The following is an 18,777-nucleotide window of genomic DNA, read 5'->3' as shown; positions in this document are numbered from 1 at the left end:
TTTTGTCTCATGTGCCTGTTGTTTTTGATTATTTCGAACGCCATTCAGAAGAAGCTGTTGTCACGCAGAGAGTTCCTAAGATATCTGTTTTGGAAATACGTACTGGAAAGTATTTAAGGTTTCCAACCATGATTCCAAGTTTCCAACAAGCCCTGTACACCAGTTGCCTCAATTCTTGTATTCAGCATGTATGTATCACTGAGCCTCTCACACTGGTGTACGCCGTGGCAGTCGCCAGCCAGCTAGTTCAAAACAAAATATTTGTAAAATCGCAGAGCAAAATAAGTACAACTTGGTAAACATCGAGGTAAAATTGTTCGAACACATTTTGTGAACCGGAAACTAGTACATTATAAAGATTTTTTTTTTGTGGGGAAATATAGCTTGTTCGATTTCAGCTCGAAAACGCAGGATTTGTTGGATGGAGCAATTGTTTGCCATGGTTCTCACTTGAACAAAGGAAAATTTTCATGAGGGAACTCAAATGTTTGTGTTTCTCATATACTTTCTTTGCCATGGTTCACCTGTTGACTCTTGACTTTTGAAGACGAGCCGTGCCCGTGGGCATCGACGGCCACGATGGACCCATGGACGATTGGACGGGGCCAGCAAAGCTTGGCAGCCGTGTGAGCCCAGCCGACTTACAGGAAAGGGGACCCACCTGTCAGCGTCTCGGCTCTTCGTCTATATATCTCGTTCGGGTCCATCGCAAGTCGCCTTCCTCTCCGCAGCCCAACCGAACCCAACCCAAGTAGCACTTGTCCTCTTCCTTCTCTCCGCTCCTCTCCCCCCTGAGCCTGAGGCCGAGGCGGCGACCGCGGCAGGAGCGCGCCGCAGCTACCGTTCCTCCCCCGCCGGCGATCTCCGATCTATCCGGTGAGTCGCAAGTCTCTGCCCCGGAATTTCCAGTTACGTGTCTCCTACCCCCGGGAGACGATCCTTAGGAAGGAAGGAACGCCGGGGTGGGTAGTATGGCCGCGGGTTCTTAGATCGCGGCGGTGCTGCGCGACCGTGTAGGGGTCCGGATCGGGATGGGTAGAGCTGGATCCGAGCGGTGATGTTCGATTTTTTTTTGAACTCCGTGGTCGGTTCGTTTGCAATTCTAGGGTTTCCTCTGTCGACGATTTGGATCTCCGGTTGTTCCCGGAATTTCCGTGGGGGTGATTTCGGGACCCCAACGTTTCGCCTCAGGCGTTTCTAAAAGAAAAATCATTCCTTTAGCGTAGAAGACTTTCTCGAAACAAATCTTTACGTTGCCCTGGAAATTCTGTTCTTGCAGGCGAATTTGGGGCGGAGGAAACGGGAGCAACCCTCTCTCGGTACCTGGAACTTCAGGACAAGGTAAGAAAGTGTATAATCATGCATGTTCTGTCTGTGCTTCTGTTAGTGCCAGCGGCAATTATTCCTAGCTCTCTTTTTTTTCTTCTGAATGTTAGTCAACGCTTGGTTGGTGTAGCTAACAAAAGCTTGGTTTTTAGCTAATGTGTGGTTGAGTGCTTGCATCTTGGAATTGTTTAGGGGGCATAAAATCATTAAGTCCTTCGGTCACATATAATTGGTATTACTTTCAAGTTAAACCTGATGCCATATGAAGAAACCTTATTCTATGGATCAATAACAATTGACAACCTTTCTCACATAGGGTAACTAAGGTTGCTATTGTTGGCATAGTTTTTTTGTAAGCTCTAGAAGTTTAGCAGCCTTGAACCTTTGAGGTACCTTTTTTTACATTAGGGAAGTGAATTACATGAATCTAGTTTTGTACTGTTTTCGTATTATCCTAGGCTCAACTCACTTGAAATTTTCTACATTCAAGGATTAGCTTCACTATATTTTGGTATGCCTGATTTGGTTGCACACTTAACTTAATTTTCTGCTAGATTCCTAGATTTTAGATGTTCAATGAACTAACAGTGTTTTCTCTCTCTTCTATGAGATGCACTTCCTTGCATCATTTCACGGCCCTGCAGGTTTAAAGTCTTTATCTGTTTCGCCTGGATGGATGCCAAGAAGTTCCTGCAGATGGTTGAAGAAAAGAAGAAGAGACTCCTTGATAAGAAAGAAGCACCACTAAAATGGCAGCAGAAGCTGGAAGCAGCAATCAAGGCCACTGAAGCAAAGGAGAAGAAGCTGAAGTCAAGAAAGCACAGGAGGAGAGGTGACTCTTCCTCTGAATCTGATAGTGACTCTGAGAGTGATGGTGATCGGAAACATAGGAAGAGGAAAGACCGCAGAAGGCACAGGAAACATGGTCACTCTGAATCTGATGATGCTAGGAGGCACAAGCGCAGGTCAAAGAGGAGGAGCTCAGACTCGACAGATGAGAGTGACAGCGATGAATATGGGAGTGGATCTGAAGTTGAACGGCGAAGGAAGAAGCACTCACACAGGAGAAGGCATCGCCGACATTCTTCAAGATCAGATTCTGACTCTTCAGACTATAGTAGTGATGATGAAGAGCGGAGATCAACCAAGAAGGACCATTCTAGGAGCCGTAGGCGCCACCGCCGATCATCAGATGATGACTCTGAGGAGAAGATCAGGTCGAGACACAGGAAGCGTCACCGATCAAGTGATGAGGATGCACCATCAGATTCCAACCACCATAAGCGCCATAGGAGCCGCTCCCTGGGGGAGTCGACAGATGATGGAGCTGCCGGTGAATCAGAGAAGATGAACAATGGCAAAAGGTCTCATAGGAATGGACATGGTCACCACCGCCACCGCCATCATGATCGCCATAGCAACTCCGCTGAACCTAATGACAAGAAGCAAGTCGTGAAGGATGGCCAGGAAGCCCTTGAAGGTGTCAACGCTGACTAGAAAATGGTGTGCAGAAAAGAAATGAACTAAATGGAGTGATGTGCTGAAGGAGCTAAATTTTCTTACATAATGTGACCGTCCTGCGGTTCAGGTTGTACTGGTGATACATTGGTGTCATTTGGCGTTTAAACTTAGCTCGTGTCATTTGGCGTTTAAACATTAGATGTTATTTCATCATTTGTTGTGCAATATCAACCTTTGGGTTCTTATTCACCGTAAATTCACTGACACATTTTCTTTCGTTGAGTTCTTCTGTTATGATCCAATTTTGCTGCCGTTACCCTCCCGCATGATCTCTTGGAATACGCCATAAATAGGGGAAATATAAAATATCTCACACATTAGTCCCTCGAAACTATGATAAGCAGGTAGATATAAATCCATAGATCAAATAACTTTCTTTTGGAAGTTGAACAAAGAAAGAAAAATGCATCCAAGAGTGAAAACACAGCATTCCACTCGAATTTATGTTAAATATCATATCTCTAAAACACCAAAACTTCAGCAGCACAGGTACACCTGACCGATCATATCTGAAGGCGTGCTACATGGAAATGATTCTATTAACATACAAACATACAACCTAAATTTCCATCTATTTTTCTGAAGGGGGCCTTTTGGAATACATCCACCTCCTTCCCAGTGGTGGTATTGTCTCAGATGCTAAAAAACATTTTCTCATCTAAGGACCTCTGGATTCAGATGCCCACAAAGTGTTTGAGATAAATACATCAGGTTATCAACACCCAGCAACAAAATTGTTGATATTGCAACTCCGAACGCGAAGGAAAATGAGTTGCCCTTATTTGTAAGTACGTAGCTGTATCTCTTTCACGAGCTTAAGTCGCACTTGATGTAAAAGAATTGCCCTCAGATTGCACTGGTAAGTGTACAAGAGCCAGAAGGGCTGGAAATGTGTTCTACTAGCAGTCAGAAGTTTGTTAAGATTTTATCTTTAGTCATACCATCAGCCACGAGAGCTCTAGTAATTTCCTGCAAATATTAATATAGAGGAATATCAGCATGCAAGTATAGAACCAAGCCAGCAAGTTTAGAAGTATGAACACACAGACTCATGGAGTACTGCTCCTGAATGACAACAATCACCATCATTACAGGTTTCCAAATCAAAACTATCCAAATATTAAAAGAATTTGGCTTTAAATCCTTCAAATATTATGTAACTGCAAACTTCTAAATGATGGTACTGCAAATTGTTTGGTCTGGGCTGCAAATTTGTACCGGTAGCCTGAATGTAGCATCAACTCTAGAGCATCAACCACAAGTCCAGAGCAATAACAGTATGTGACCCACAAGATATATGTAGCTTCATATACAGCAAATTTAAACTGATCCTATACTACTGTTAGAAGGTTATGGTGTTGAAAAAGCATTCTGACACATGGAAAACAATCAGTTCGCAACCCATATCATTAGCTTCAATAGTTAGAAATGTAAACAGAAGAAAGCTTCACATACCGCAGACATCTGTTTATGTCCACACAAAATTGCTCCCATTGATGAAGGATCTACAACCTTCTTCATCCTTGAAAAAGCATTCTGCAATATGCAACATAACATATAAGTTACACCGAAGCACAATAAGCTACCCAAATGGCGAGAAGATAAGATTACCTGAACATAGCCTCGCTCGCCTGTCCATTGATCATCTGGTCTAGAGAGAACAGGTATAATTTTTATTCCTCTCGATTCCCAGTCACTGAACCTCTCCTGTCAGAGCACAACCTCCTGCTGTTATAGACAGAAAAAAGAACCCTACGGAATGTAGACCAAATGAACACCTACCTGATACGCCATCCTCTGAAGGTTTCTAACCCCATAAAAGAGGCTCACATCAATCTCCTTATTTTTGCCAAATCCGGATTCGATGAGTGACCGAATAGGACTACATAACAAGCCAATGCAGAAGAGGATATGTGAGTAGAATACCAGATGCTTTTGGTCTACGAGCAAATGTTGAAGAGAACACATGAGCAACAGCTATGGGTTGACACGGATGCAGCATATGCAGAGAGCAGAATTCCAGATGTAGTAACATTGTTCCAACTGAACAGATCAGATAAATGTATCCACAGGAAGGATATTGCTCATCCAATCAAAGTACTCCAGCATTAATACAATCAAGGATGGGTAATCACCCATCAACAACTTGGTATGCGGTAGCCTAAGAACAGATTCTGCAGTTACAAATATGGAAGTAACTGATGAAACCGTCGTGCATTGTACAATTTGTGCCTATGTAGACAAATTGTGCATCTAAGATTTGATCAATTGTGTATGCCGCAGTGCAATTGATGCGGTTTTGACCCATGTCATTGGTAGGCAGAAGCAAATGAAGGAGGTCACAGAAGCACAAGGGTGAGGTAAGCTAGGCACCTGATCCCGGATCCGGTGGCGAAGACGAGGACATCGCGGGCGTCAGCGATCCTGCCGACCTCGAACCCGCGGCCGACGACGCTGCCGCCGACGCTGACGAGGTCGCCGGGGCGGAGGTCGCAGAGGCGCGCGGAGGGGGTGCCGGGGAGGCGCTTGACGAGGAAGTCGAAGGATCCGGACGCCGGCGGCGGAGGGGAGGAGATGGCGAGGAAGATGGGGTAGGGCGCGGAGGGGAGGCGGAAGGGGAGGAACTGGCCGGCGGCGACGTGGGAGGCGAGCAGGGAGCCGTGGGCGGAGAGGTCGAGGGAGACGTGGAAGAGGGATGCGTCCGGCGTGGCCGCGCGGACGCGGGAGACGGGCGCCTCCGTCCACTCGGTCGGGGAGAACGGCGGGGGCGCGAGCGCCGCGGCGGCGCCGCTGGAGAGGAGGTGGTGGTGCGGGCGGAGCAGGTGGAGCCGCCGCGCCGCCGGCGACCGGAGGAGCATGTGGGAGGGCGGCGGGAGGGGGTCAGGAGGAGGGAACGCCACTGCTGCCGTGCCGCTGCCGGATCTCTGTCTCTCCCGCGAGGAAGCCAAGTTTGTACAGGATGCCTCATGTTTGATTTCTTCTCCTTTTCCTTGGTCAGGAGGAAAACTTCTCCCCCAGAATAGAAGAGAAACAAGAAAAAGAAAAAAAAAAGGCTATCTGAACAGATGAAATTGTAAACGTTACGAGCAAAGTAGTGCGACAAAATTGCCACAGCTATAATTATGATGATTGCCATGTATCTTGTAAACATTCCAACTATAATTACGATGATTTCATCATCGTGTGTATAGATTAAAGTAGCACGGCAACATTGAACATCGAAGACACAAACCTTGTCTCCTCAGTCTCATGATTTTATTAATATTTGGTCTACGTTTGCAAGTGCAAAGATGTTGGCTATCCCCGACGGTTCCTCCTCCACCACATCACAACGTGTCCTTGCAATTTATTCACGCAATCTTCCTCTTAAATCCGCCGACGAAAAAGTCGTGAAAACACTCAAACGACGGGTGCATACATTATACGTGAGAACACTCACATCCGAATTCCACCTACGAATCAAGAAAAACACACACAAAAAATGCGAATAGCGGTGAATGATGAAATTTGGTACGACGGCTACTAAAATTGGTCCTTCTGTTTCCACAATACATACGATCGTACGTACGTACTCCAGTTCCATTTACCTCAAAATTGGAAGTGGAGTTTCCGAATAACGGTGGCCAAGTGGCAAGTGGTGGCCTTGTCCACGTCCGTCTTCCTCCACAGCCACACAGACACTGGCTCGTCTCTCTCAGCTGCCTTGCTACGCCTCCGCCGGCATCCAGTGGAAGGAGAAGAACCAGAAGTCCAAACACAAAGAAGACAGCCATGGCTTCTTCATCCGCCTCCCTGCTCCACTACTCTTCCACGCTCCCCGCTGCCTTCTCGCCGCCGCAGCTTCTCAGACGCGGGCGCGGGCTCCCCCCGCCACCGCAGCAGCTCGACCTCAGGCCCATCCGCCGCTCCAGCCGCGGCCTGTCACTCGCGGCCTCCGCCGCCGCGTCGCCGGACGTCGAGGAGGAGCCCTCGCCGTCCCCTCAGCCGCCCGACGAATCCGCTCTCTCGGTGAGTAGTTCGTCCCCTGCCAAGCGTTGATTTTCTTTTCGTCAGTCCTAAAATACCTGAAACCTACTCCGATTTGGTTTGGAGAGATGAGAACTTGTTGCTGGATTCTTGTTCAGGCCGTGGCGGAGAGCGTGGCGGTGCTGAAGGCGGCGGCCAAGACGAGGAAGGTGCCCGCCACGGAGGTGCTGTCGGCGCTGGGCAAGATCAAGAAGGCCAAGCTCGACACCTCCGCCTTCTTCAGCACGCTCGGCGGCACCGAGTCTCCCGGCCGCACATGGATGCTCATCTTCACCGCCCAGGTTCTTCTGTCCGTGCTTCATTCCGGCTCTCGCATTGCAGTTCGTGTTATTGGTTGATTTGGTTCTAAAACGGCCGTCTTGCATCGCATCGCAGGGCCGGCTCGAGAAAGGAAGCTACTTCCCGGTCACCGCCGTGCAGCGCTTCGACGCCGCGGTGAGCTTCTTCTGGCATGCGATACTGGATGAAACAATGTCCATGAGCAAAGGATGGTTCAGCAATCAAATTGGGGGGGAATTAATCGATGTGTTGCGAATTTGATTTTGATTGGGCAGGGGAAGAGGATCGAGAACGGGGTGTACCTGGGCCCGGTGGGGAGCCTGACGTTCGAGGGGCGGCTGTCGTGGAAGAAGAAGAAGATCCTGGCCTTCGTCTTCGAGCGCCTCCGCCTCAAGGTCGGCCCGCTCGGCCCGCTCGAGATCGGGCTCGGCGCTGCCAGTGAGGAGGAGCCGGGCACCAAGGACCCCTTCTTCGTCTGGTTCTACGTCGACGAGGAGATCGCCGTCGCCCAGGGCCGCGGCGGCGGCGTCGCCTTCTGGTGCCGCTGCCAGCGCGTCCCCTGAAATGTTGAAGGTTCAGTTCAGTAACAGGCCGTTACTTACTGTAAAGAGAAACAGAATCCTTCTCTTTGCCTAGTGTATAGCTAATGTATTATTTCATCTTCATACTTTGTAGCACTTTTAGTCAAGGTTTTTGATCCGTATGGACTCGCTAAGATTCAACCCAAGATACTTGTCTTCCCTTTGAGCTGCTGTCTGTCTCTCTGTGTGTGTGTTGTCTCTGTTTTGTTTCGTTGGCAGAACAGAACTCAGAAGGAAAGTTCAGAACCAGTCAAAATACTTACTTGTGGATCCAAATTCATGATGATCACCTGGAAATTTCCGGGAACCAAACCTGCAATTGGAACATCATTTTCACCTTAGCCCCGGCCGTAATCGGATTGGCTTTGCTTCTTTTTACTGCACGTTTGAACCACTCGGAGCCAGCAGCAGCCGCACTACCTCGGAGACCCGGTCCCTTACGATCGGCGCGCGCGCGCGGCGCGGCGCCCACCTCCGCGGCGGCGGGACCATGGCGGCGGCTGCGGGGCCTACTACGAGACTGGCGTACTTCGACGACATGTGGGCCGTCCACTCCCAAGCTGCCGTCCTCTCCCTCCACCAGGTTCTGCTGCCCCCCTTCCTCTTCTTCTCTCCTCAGGGTACTCACACCGGTCGAGCTTCCGTGAGGCTCAAAAGTCAAAACCCTAGGAGGACCCTGATTCCTGTATGGGTGTGCCGGCAGGAGGAGGGCGGCCGGCGCGCGGTGGTGCTGGACGCCACCATCTTCCACCCGCAGGGCGGCGGCCAGCCGGCCGACACCGGGGTCATCTCCGCCGCCGGAGCCGGAGCCGGCGCCAGGTTCCTCGTGGAGGATGTGCGCATGAAGGATGGGGTGGTGAGAAGAACCGAGACTTTCGCGATCCGTAAAGAGGGGGACTCAGAACTTGTGAACCGATCATTGGCAGCGTGCTGAATATTTTGCCATTTGAGACTCGTCTGTGTTACGTTGATGTCTAGGTTTTCCACTACGGGAGATTCGAGGATGCTGCTGGAGATGGCTGCAGAACAGAGCTCATCGAAGGGCAGAATGTTACCTTGGAAATCGACGTGGAACGGCGCAACCTAAATTCCAGGTATGGAGCGCGCACGATAGCAGACCATTCATGATGTCTGTCTTCTGTGTTAGCAATTCAGCAGGGGAGAGGGAGTTTACATGATCTCCAACCAGCACCGTTTTTCCGTTATGTATTCAGTATTTGCCTTGCTCTGCAATTTTCGTGACTGTTGTTTGTGCTAAACCTGTATAATGCTGCAGGCTTCATTCTGCAGGGCATTTATTGGACTTCTGTGTGAGCAATGCTGGCCTTCACTTCGAACCTGGGAAAGGATACCATTTTCCTGATGGGTATGAGCATGGCTACTTTTTTTTTTAGGTTCTTCATTGTACTGTTCTCTGTACCTCTGATTGATTGTCTCTAGCTCCAGCTTTTATGTATGTTTTCTTTACTCGCTACAGGCACTCCAGTTGATGTCAATTTTTTGCTATCTTGGTCAGAACTAAATTACTGAGTATGCTGTTTGGCTTTTGTGCATTGCAGACCTTTCGTTGAGTATAAAGGAGTTGTTCCACCAGATCAATTGCAGGTTAAGAAACAAGAGTTGGAAAAAGTGGCAAATGAGCTGATTTCAAAAGGAGAGAAGGTAGAACATAAGAAACTTAACATATAAAAGTACAAAGCTTGAGATGTTTAATTACTTACTCATGTTGCAGGTTTTAGTCTCTGTTTTTCCTTATGAGGAGGCAGCTAAATTATGTGGAGGTGCTCTGCCTAGCTACATTCCAGAAGTTAGTTCGTCCGGTTATGTACTCCTTTTACGCAAATTTGTGTTGCTTGTACTAATGTATACTCACCCAACATCATGGATAGTTCATGTATGTTTGGATGACTTCTCAGTAGTTAATATTCCATTTTAATGTCCTTTCAAAAATTGCAGAAATATTTCATATCTCATGATTTATTGACATGCATCTGTTTGACACTGGCAAAAAGAATTCAATTTGAAAGCATGCTTGGTTGCATCTAAAATTTGCAGAGTGTTTGAATTCTGTTGGGAGTCCATCTTGAATTCTCAAAGAAATCAAGAATCGGCAAAATAACTATTGTCTGGAATAATCCAAGAGTGCTTATTAACATCTACTATTAGTTTCGAGTTTTATCCTGCTTTATAAACATCAATCCTGTTATATTGATAGTGCCATTAGTGTAAATTCCATCCTTCAGTTTTGTTTTTCTCTAACTCCAGCACTTTTATGAATTAAATAACGTTCTCTGTTGCCTTCTATTACAGGATAGCACTCCCCGCATTGTGAAATTTGGTGATCATCCTGGTTGTCCCTGTGGTGGCACTCATGTAGCTGATATCGCAGACATCGGCAACCTAAAGGTAGATTCTCTGGCCTAACAAAATTTCCTGAAAACGTAACTGCAAGTCATAAAAACTACCCAGCTCAGAAACTATGAGTGTTGAGTGGCTTCTCTGAGGCTGACAACGAGTTTAAAATAGAACTTAAACATATAGTCCTGTTGACGATGGTTGGGATAATGCAGATGGTAGTTTTGAGCAATATTCATGAAAAATGGACATCCAGAAGTGTTTGATGCTGCTAGAGGGCTAGTCCCTGTATATTGATCGACTCTCATCTCTGTTTAACTGTGCTCAGCTAGTCAGCTCCACAGTATAAGCAACATGCTTTGAAGGACTTTTTTTTTCAATAGGCCAGTTTGACCTTTGGGGGAGATTTCAAGGCCAGAATAACAGTCAATTACAGTAGCAAACTATGAAGTCCAACTATTGCACTTTCGATTAAAAAAATCCAGGTCATAAACTCATACAAGTAGCATTGGCCGAAATGACTTACTACCTCAGCTTATATAACATGACTGTTTGGTAAGAGTAATCAATAAATCTGCGGACTTTAGGAAATGAACTAAAGCAACATAATGGTCTAAGCATTCAATTGTGTCAAAATAAATAAATAAGAGAAGTTACACTAGAAATACATTCACTTCGATTTTGTTTTGGCACATGGTCGTCTGATCATTTGCTTTGTCCCGCCCTTTCATATATCAGACTGATTTCATCTGCCATGCTCCAGGTCACAAATATGCGAGTCAAGAAAGGCATTACCAAAGTCTCCTACAGCATCAGCCTATGATCTTTTCCACACGTCCTTCGCACCATGGGATTTCTCAGAGAAGTGAAGGGATGATTGTTACTCAGTGATTCAGAAGGCTTGGCATTATCGTTTCATAGACACTGTTTTAGGGATCACACAAGACATGTGCCATCTGGAGGGACAAAATAGATTATCACGTGTAACATTTTATGATAACTTTGCTTCATGCTTTTCGTGGTATTATTATTCGATGCCCGAAAAACTAGTGCTCTTTAACTTCTGTGGGGGTGTATAACAAAAATAAAATAAAGGTGTCATGAGAAAAATCCAGATGTTATTTTTTGTGTGAAATATACGATCATTCTCTGTTTTTTTAGTACTCTGTACAACTTTGTACTAAATCAGCGACAGTTATTATGGATCAGACGAGTAGCAAATTGTTTATTTTTAGAAGGCTAGAAAATTGTTTCTAAAACCTTAAAGTAGTAGTACAGAAATGGGCCAATTCCAAAACCTTATCCCAAAGCTCTCATCGTCTCCTTCTTCCTTCCCGCAGAGCCACCTCCCGCTCCCCCTTCATATTTTCCTTCTCCACACCCTCCCGCTGCTCCTCGCCCGTCCTGCCCGAACCCAGGACCCCGATGGCTCTCGCGACGCGTCCGCCGCTCCAGCTCCACGCGCGGCCACCCGCGCTCGCCGTCCGCGTCCTCCCGCCGCGCCGGGCTCGCCGCTTCTGCCGCTGCCGCGCCGTCGCGGACGCGGACGCGGGGAAGGCGAGGAGGGCGTACCCGTACGACGAGATCGAGCCGAGGTGGCAGGCGCACTGGGAGGAGCACCGCACCTTCCGCACCCCGGACCTCGGCGACGGCCTCGACACCTCCAAGCCCAAGTGCTACATCCTCGACATGTTCCCTTACCCCAGGTACTCCGTCGAGTCTCTCCTCCGCCGCGAGGTCCGTGCTCGAATCGCTCGGACTACGTGTCTACGTGTTCTACTTAGCTACTCCAGCCACGAATTTGTGCTTGCATTGCATTGCGAATTGTTTTGAGTTTATTGTGACTTTGCGTAGCGTGTAATGCTATGCGATGTGCATGCGGTGCTGTAAATGGGTTGTGGTCGGCCTGAGTTCTAGGACACAAGGGTGTAATTTAGTTTTACCAGATAGTACATAAACTCATCCGGAATTTAAAAATCCTACTAAGTACTAACCTTCAATTAGATACATGATGTTTGTTTGGTGCTTCACATTCTGTCAAAAAACTTTGTTGTGCAGTGGCGCCGGGCTGCATGTTGGGCACCCCCTTGGGTACACGGCGACCGACATTCTGTCGAGGTTCAAGCGTATGCAAGGCTTCAACGTTTTGCACCCGATGGGATGGGATGCGTTCGGTCTTCCTGCTGAGCAGTATGCTATCCAGGTAATTTGAAATCCTCATCCAGGGTCTAGCTCGTTGTTGAGCTTATTCTTGTTCGTAAGTTCTGTGATCTGAACGGTATACTCTGTGCAGACGGGAACCCACCCTAAGTTTACGACTGCACAGAACATTGACCGCTTCCGCACACAGGTAAACCGTAATATAACGCATACTATGTTATGTTGCGTCTCTTGCTTCCAAGGTTTAGTAGATATTACAGATTTGCATTAACCAGTCAACTATGCTCTCATGCTTCATTTGGGTCTGCCAATTAGATATGCTTTGCACCTACAATTTCGAGCGTTTCTTGTCCACTAGGTTTGCATAACCAAAACAGAGTACCTCTTGCTGGCTGTATTAGCTCTGCTACTAAGTTATGCATGGCATTTAAGCTACATTGCAAATATGACATTATCCATTTAGCCAAAAAGGTCTTTGTAAGTTGTAACGGCGTAATCGTGGATGCATTATAACTTACTACAGCTCTTTAGATGAGCTCTTCCCCTGCGATGCTTGTAGGGTCCTTGTTCTGATTGATCAGTATGTGATCATTTCTATTAGTTTACCTCGCCATACATATCCCGTGGCTCATACTGTGGAAGTCCTTCATGCTCTTTGCCACGATTCAAGTAGTACTTCTATGAGTCACACAGTTTACAACCAACTTGCTCCTTCATTTGTAATTACCATGAACAAGATATAAAGCATGTGACTGTTCTTACGTGAAAACAAAAGTTAAATGTTGATGTGGTACTTTGACTACTGGTGATTCATTAGGAGAATGATTTCTTGTGTCGCAGCTTAAATCATTAGGTTTCTCATACGACTGGGATCGTGAAATCTCCACAACAGAACCGGCCTACTACAAATGGACGCAATGGATTTTTCTTCAACTACTGAAAAGAGGACTGGCTTACCAGGTTAGAACTACCAGTGTCCTTGCTTGTTGGATATATTGAGTTCCAAACACGTTCATCGTTTGATATGACACTTTCCTGTTTTGCATTTATTTTATTTCAAGTGGTCATTTGCTTTGTACCATTCATTTTTAGGATTCTGTTTTTAAGTTCTTAGTGTTGTATCTGTGGTTTTCAATGATTTTTAGGCTGGCATTCATATCTTACAATCAGGCCGAGGTACCGGTTAATTGGTGCCCTGCTCTTGGAACTGTTCTGGCGAATGAAGAAGTAATTGATGGTGTCAGTGAACGTGGTGGTTATCCTGTTATAAGAAAGGTATGGTGTCAGTAATCCGCTTTCAGTTTAGCATATCCTTTTTTTTCTATCTATGTTCTGCTATGTCAATGAACCTGTTGCTCAACACCTTTCTACAAAAGACATATTATATTACCCACTTTATATTCTGTTGTCTAGCCAATGCGCCAATGGATGCTGAGGATAACATCTTATGCTGATCGACTTCTTGAGGATCTGGATGATCTCGATTGGCCTGAGAGCATAAAAGAAATGCAAAGAAATTGGATAGGGAGATCAGAAGGTGCTGAGCTTGAATTCTGTGCAGTTGACCAGGAAGGACATGATTTAGGTGCTAAATTGACAATTTATACAACAAGGCCTGACACCATTTTTGGTGCAACGTGTGTATTCTGGATTCTTTTTTCATCAGTGCCAACTTGTTTCAGTTTCTAGATCCAGGAAAATATTGAACTGCCTTTTCTGCTGCAGATATCTCGTTGTGGCACCTGAGCATGTTCTGTTGCCTTCTCTAACGTCTGAGGAACAACGTGGACATGTATGTATTTTTCTCATGTTCTTACTTCAGCGTCATTGAACTTTAATATGGACTAATTGGAAAAGCAGGTAGAGGAATACACAGAAGTTGCTACAAGAAAGAGTGAACTTGAGAGAACTGAACTTCAGAAGGAAAAAACCGGAGTTTTCAGTGGTTCTTATGCTAAGAACCCAGCAACTGGGAAGATTATTCCAATTTGGGTGGCAGATTATGTCTTGGGAAGGTTTGTCAATTTATGTTTGTCTCTTGTTTCTTTCATTGTTGTGTTGTGCATCATCATTGTTTTCATGCTCTTAAGAAATTGAAGTTCTAGAAAGTCTAGACTTCACAGGCTTGTAGTGAAACCTAGAATTCTACATGTAAACAATAAATACTTCATGCTGCTTATTGTAGCATTTAACACAAGAGTCCAGTTGTCGAATCCAGTTTGTCTACTTCAGTTTGAATTGTTGTTATTATTTACTTTTTCTGCCCATTTTGAACTTGCTTTATCCAGATACACGTAAATGGGCTTGACAAAATTTTCAGTAAATTGGCCAAAGAATTATAGGTTGTTATCTCTGTCAATTTAACTAATACTGAGAAAAATGAAAACCTTGTTTTACATGTTAGCTTTGCTCTCCCTAAGCTAATATTCACTGCTTTGCAGCTACGGCACTGGGGCTATCATGGCAGTGCCTGCACATGATTCCCGTGACCATGAATTTGCCTTGAAATATGAACTTCCAATCATTAAAGTTGTAAATCCACCCAATGGCAATTGTGATCCTAAGGAGGCTTATGCAGATGATGGTATCATGATGAACTCATCCGATTCTTCATCTGGATTAAATATCAATGGCATGCTTTCCCAAGATGCTGCTCTAAAAGTTACTGATTGGGTAGAGAGTAATGGCTTTGGAAAGAAAAAGGTGCATTCCTTTTCCCACTTCATCAGATAGCATTCCAGATGCTTCTTTCGTCATCAATTAATTGAGCAGATCCAATTACTAGGTAAACTACAAGCTTCGAGATTGGCTTTTTGCTAGACAGCGCTATTGGGGCGAACCTTTCCCTGTGGTTTACCTTGATGATAGCAATGAAATGGTGCCTCTTTCAGAAAACGAGTTGCCTTTAACTCTTCCGGAACTGGATGACTTCACTCCCACTGGTACTGGGGAGCCCCCTTTGACCAAAGCAACAGAGTGGGTATGTGTTTTCAACAATTAACATATACCTCGCTACTTGAGGTCAAGATATCTAATAGAAGCAACTGCTTTTTAGTAAATTGGCATAAACATATTTGTGTTGAGTTTCATTTAGATTTGCTCATACACAGCACATTAAAATGTTCTGCTGCCTTTTCAGGTTAAAACCACCGATGTTGTAACTGGGAAGCCTGCAAGAAGAGAAACAAGCACCATGCCACAATGGGCTGGCTCATGCTGGTAACTTTTGTCATGATATACTTTCAGCTATTAATACTAAGCTAATAAGCTGTAATTACTTAGACAAGTTGTGTTTTATAGTAGGAAGTAGGAACCTTTTATCGTAGTGTACTGTATACATATTCATAATTGGCTCCAACATGAGTACAGTTTCCCATGCTCACCTTAGTATTGCAATTATAAGCATCATCGTTCCTTGTGTTTGTGAGTGCCTTCTGAACCGTTGCATTTTCCATGTTTCAAATGGTTATGCAGGTATTATTTGAGATTCATGGATCCAAAAAATTCCAGCACATTGGTTGACAAGGCTAAAGAAAGGTGCATACTTCTTTCATATATGATCTCCAGAAGGGGATGCGTGTATAACTTTGGTTTGTATCATGCAGTTATTGGGGCCCCGTTGACATCTACGTTGGTGGTGCTGAACACTCTGTCTTGCATTTGCTTTATGCGAGATTTTGGCATAAGGTTCTTTTTTTTCAAATACAAACATCTCCCCTTCTATAATTCCCTTGAAGACTATGGGAAAGTTTGTGACTCGACTTATGAAATGTATGCAAATCATATAGCTTAACTTTTTTGTCGTTGCTATCAGCTTGCCACCTGTGCAATTGTATGAGGTTTTGCTTCTCCAATTCTTACCATGAATTATTATGATGTTGTCCTCTAGTACACAAATCTAGTAATATCGTTTGGCCCTATGTTTCTTCTAACCAAATGATGTCTGTAGGTTCTGTATGATATTGGTGTGGTCTCCACTAAAGAGCCCTTCAAGTGCCTGATAAATCAAGGATTAATACTAGGGGAAGTAGGTGGAGCTATATTTTCTTTGAGGCGTTCTGCATCTTCATTGTGCATTTTGATGTTCCTAACTAATAGATATTGTAACAGGTTGAGTATACTGCATATAAAGACAGCGAAGGCGGATGGGTTTCTGCAGATTCAGACGCAAGTTTGATTGATTACTACCAAGAAAAAGTACCTGCAGAAAAGGTCTGCTCTGGTCCTTGTATGCCACTTGGATAATAAAAGTTTGGAGATTGATATTTGCTTGATTCTATGTTTTTAAGGTCACAAAAATTGGAGATCACTTTGTGCTGAAGGATGATCCAAACATACGTCTAAATGCCCGTGCCTACAAAATGAGTAAAAGTCGAGGAAATGTCATCAACCCTGATGATGTGGTTTCAGAATATGGTGCCGATTCTCTCCGCTTATATGAAATGTTCATGGGACCATTGAGGTATTTTTCTTTCACTCAAAAAGTTGCACTGAATTTTACAGATGAAATAAAACTATTTCAGAAACTTAACAGAATATTTGATGCCTACAGAGATTCGAAAACGTGGAGCACAGGTGGAATTGAAGGCGTGCATCGGTTTCTAAGTAGGACTTGGAGACTTGTAGTTGGTGCACCATCATCGGATGGATCATATAAAGATGGAACTATAGTCACCGATGATGAACCAACCTTTGAGCAGCTTCGAGTTCTTCACAAATGCATTGCAAGGGTAGGTCACAGTTGTCACCAAGGTGAAATAACATCATGCAAATTGTTGGATTTATTATCTCTTTGCCTATTTGGTTCGGGAACTCCTACCATGTTTCAACTTCCAAGTACACAATAACTGAGAAACTAAGATACACTATGTTCATTTGGGCATCTAATTTGGCGTGGAAAAAAGAATCTGTACATTTTTAGAACTCATACCGCCTATCATTTCAATTAATTTTGGAACTCACTATGATTCCAGTATGAGGGTGGAGCAAACAAACGAAACCTTACTACCTTATTTTGTACCTCTATATCAGTTACCATGTGCAATCTTTGCCCACGTATAGATGGACTTTGGCCCACCTGGTTGTTACCGAAAGTCCTATACATTTTTTTTTCCAATCTTCAGTATGATCTTAGTGCAACACATAATTGGGAAGTGATCTCAAGTTATGTTGTTGCGATGATAATTACTTTTGACTCCTGTCAAACGTGTAATGTTTTCGTTTCCAGGTCTCGGAGGAAATTCAGGAAACTAGATTTAATACTGCAATTTCTGCAATGATGGAATTTGTGAATGCCGCATATAAGGTAAATCAGGCATCATCTTTACATCCATTTAGTGCATGCAGTATCTCATCATTCATTTATTCAGGTTATACCTGGTAAAGTATATTAGCACAGAATATCCTGTAAACTGGTCAGTAAATTTCATAGGATGTTTATGTCTGAGAGTATTCAGTGTAAGCACAAAAAGGAAGAAGATATCATCTGTTTCAAACAGTACTGGCAATCAAACGTGTGTCTTTTAGCAAACATACTTTTCAACTTCTCTGGTTGCACATTCCACATCATTTATAGAAGAAGCTGACGTGACATTGTCTTTCTTTTGCAGTGGGACACCCAACCTAAGTCGGTCATTGAATCCTTTGTTCTGCTGCTTTCACCTTTTGCACCACACTTGACTGAGGAGCTTTGGTTTCGCCTTGGACACTCAAAATCATTGGCTCATGAACAGTTTCCAGAGGTAAGCTTTAAACATTTCCTTCTCCTGCACGTCACCCCATTGCAGCCAAGCGCCCATAAATTGCTGATGTGTTTGAAGATGAGAATTTTGTCAGAAAGGTTGGACTGTTTGAGTAGGTGGGCAGGATAATTATTTATGCATAAAACAAACTCTCATGGGTTGAAAGCTGTTACCTAGCAGTTACTGATGAATTGCTAGCTATACCTTTTATTAGGGGCATCTTTTTGGATTGCTATCATATTTGCCTATTCAACATATGTGCTTATTTTTAAAATGTCACCAAGGTGTGGAATTTTGTTTCATGGCACATCAGAAAATTTGATTAAGTGTTTCCTGTCCAGGCAAAAAGTGATTATTTGAAGGAATCAAAGCTTGTACTACCAGTCCAGATCAATGGGAAGACTAGGGGTACAATCCTTGTTGACAAAGAGTGCTCTGAGAATGATGCATTCCAAATAGCAGCCACAGATGATAAACTCTCCAAATATTTGGATGGGAAAGGCATCAGAAAGAGAATTTATGTGCCTGGAAGGATCTTAAATGTTATACTAGATCAACAAAAGGCTAGGACCTGATTATTGCTCTTGATTTTCCAATTTCCATAGATCTTGCTATGAATCCTGGGAGAGTAGTTGATAGAGATAATTGGGACGCCGCAGATTTGTAAATTTTCATTCTTTCTAGCATTTTTGTACTGTCATCGAATACAACTTTTAGTGGAAATCTGCAGAAGCTTTTTTGAGAAGTGAAATGCAAGGTTACACTTGAACTCTAAAATTCTGTTGGGT

General features: G+C 44.5%; 5 protein-coding genes across 6 annotated transcripts; 4 read left to right on the top strand and 1 right to left on the bottom strand.

Moving 5' to 3' along the window:
* Positions 1 to 719: 719 nt before the first annotated feature.
* LOC100846913 (sarcoplasmic reticulum histidine-rich calcium-binding protein) lies at positions 720 to 3,043 on the top strand. 2 transcript variants are annotated; one of them, XM_010232086.3, is made up of 3 exons: positions 720 to 876; positions 1,280 to 1,341; positions 1,971 to 3,043. In XM_010232086.3, exon 3 carries the CDS (start codon positions 1,999 to 2,001, stop codon positions 2,821 to 2,823), a length of 825 nt encoding a protein of 274 aa, XP_010230388.1. In that variant the 5' UTR covers positions 720 to 876; positions 1,280 to 1,341; positions 1,971 to 1,998; the 3' UTR covers positions 2,824 to 3,043. The 2 variants fall into 2 exon arrangements, with proteins under 2 accessions (XP_010230388.1, XP_003567721.1); XM_003567673.4 differs by having other exon boundaries at positions 1,937 to 3,043.
* A 208-nt stretch (positions 3,044 to 3,251) lies between these two features.
* Positions 3,252 to 5,878, bottom strand: LOC100844875 (fruit protein pKIWI502). Its single transcript, XM_003567666.4, has 5 exons — positions 5,221 to 5,878; positions 4,630 to 4,729; positions 4,459 to 4,554; positions 4,303 to 4,383; positions 3,252 to 3,816 (listed from the first exon to the last, which is right to left on the bottom strand). Exons 1-5 carry the CDS (start codon positions 5,703 to 5,705, stop codon positions 3,754 to 3,756), a joined length of 825 nt encoding a protein of 274 aa, XP_003567714.1. The 5' UTR covers positions 5,706 to 5,878; the 3' UTR covers positions 3,252 to 3,753.
* A 616-nt stretch (positions 5,879 to 6,494) lies between these two features.
* LOC100843348 lies at positions 6,495 to 7,896 on the top strand. Its single transcript, XM_003567661.4, has 4 exons — positions 6,495 to 6,855; positions 6,972 to 7,154; positions 7,249 to 7,308; positions 7,428 to 7,896. Exons 1-4 carry the CDS (start codon positions 6,619 to 6,621, stop codon positions 7,713 to 7,715), a joined length of 768 nt encoding a protein of 255 aa, XP_003567709.1. The 5' UTR covers positions 6,495 to 6,618; the 3' UTR covers positions 7,716 to 7,896.
* A 152-nt stretch (positions 7,897 to 8,048) lies between these two features.
* LOC100840915 (alanine--tRNA ligase) lies at positions 8,049 to 11,248 on the top strand. The gene is made up of 8 exons (XM_003567652.3): positions 8,049 to 8,316; positions 8,437 to 8,589; positions 8,712 to 8,827; positions 9,010 to 9,099; positions 9,293 to 9,395; positions 9,466 to 9,540; positions 10,044 to 10,139; positions 10,852 to 11,248. The coding sequence occupies exons 1-8, from the start codon at positions 8,224 to 8,226 to the stop codon at positions 10,909 to 10,911; spliced, it is 786 nt and encodes a 261-aa protein (XP_003567700.1). The 5' UTR covers positions 8,049 to 8,223; the 3' UTR covers positions 10,912 to 11,248.
* A 265-nt stretch (positions 11,249 to 11,513) lies between these two features.
* Positions 11,514 to 18,740, top strand: LOC100836760 (leucine--tRNA ligase, chloroplastic/mitochondrial). Its single transcript, XM_024460233.1, is given in 20 exon segments — positions 11,514 to 11,794; positions 12,147 to 12,291; positions 12,382 to 12,438; positions 13,089 to 13,208; positions 13,419 to 13,523; positions 13,662 to 13,885; positions 13,974 to 14,040; positions 14,109 to 14,263; positions 14,690 to 14,951; positions 15,034 to 15,228; positions 15,388 to 15,467; positions 15,723 to 15,832; positions 15,835 to 15,935; positions 16,198 to 16,275; positions 16,359 to 16,460; positions 16,538 to 16,710; positions 16,801 to 16,978; positions 17,476 to 17,553; positions 17,858 to 17,989; positions 18,331 to 18,740. Coding segments are annotated over 20 exon segments (2,877 nt in total). The 3' UTR covers positions 18,565 to 18,740.
* Positions 18,741 to 18,777: the final 37 nt, after the last annotated feature.

This window comes from Brachypodium distachyon, chromosome 2 (genome assembly GCF_000005505.3).
Source record: "Brachypodium distachyon strain Bd21 chromosome 2, Brachypodium_distachyon_v3.0, whole genome shotgun sequence".
Taxonomy (NCBI): Eukaryota; Viridiplantae; Streptophyta; class Magnoliopsida; order Poales; family Poaceae; genus Brachypodium; species Brachypodium distachyon.
Note: the sequence above shows the minus strand (reverse complement) of the source record. Positions and strands in the feature narration are given on the sequence as shown.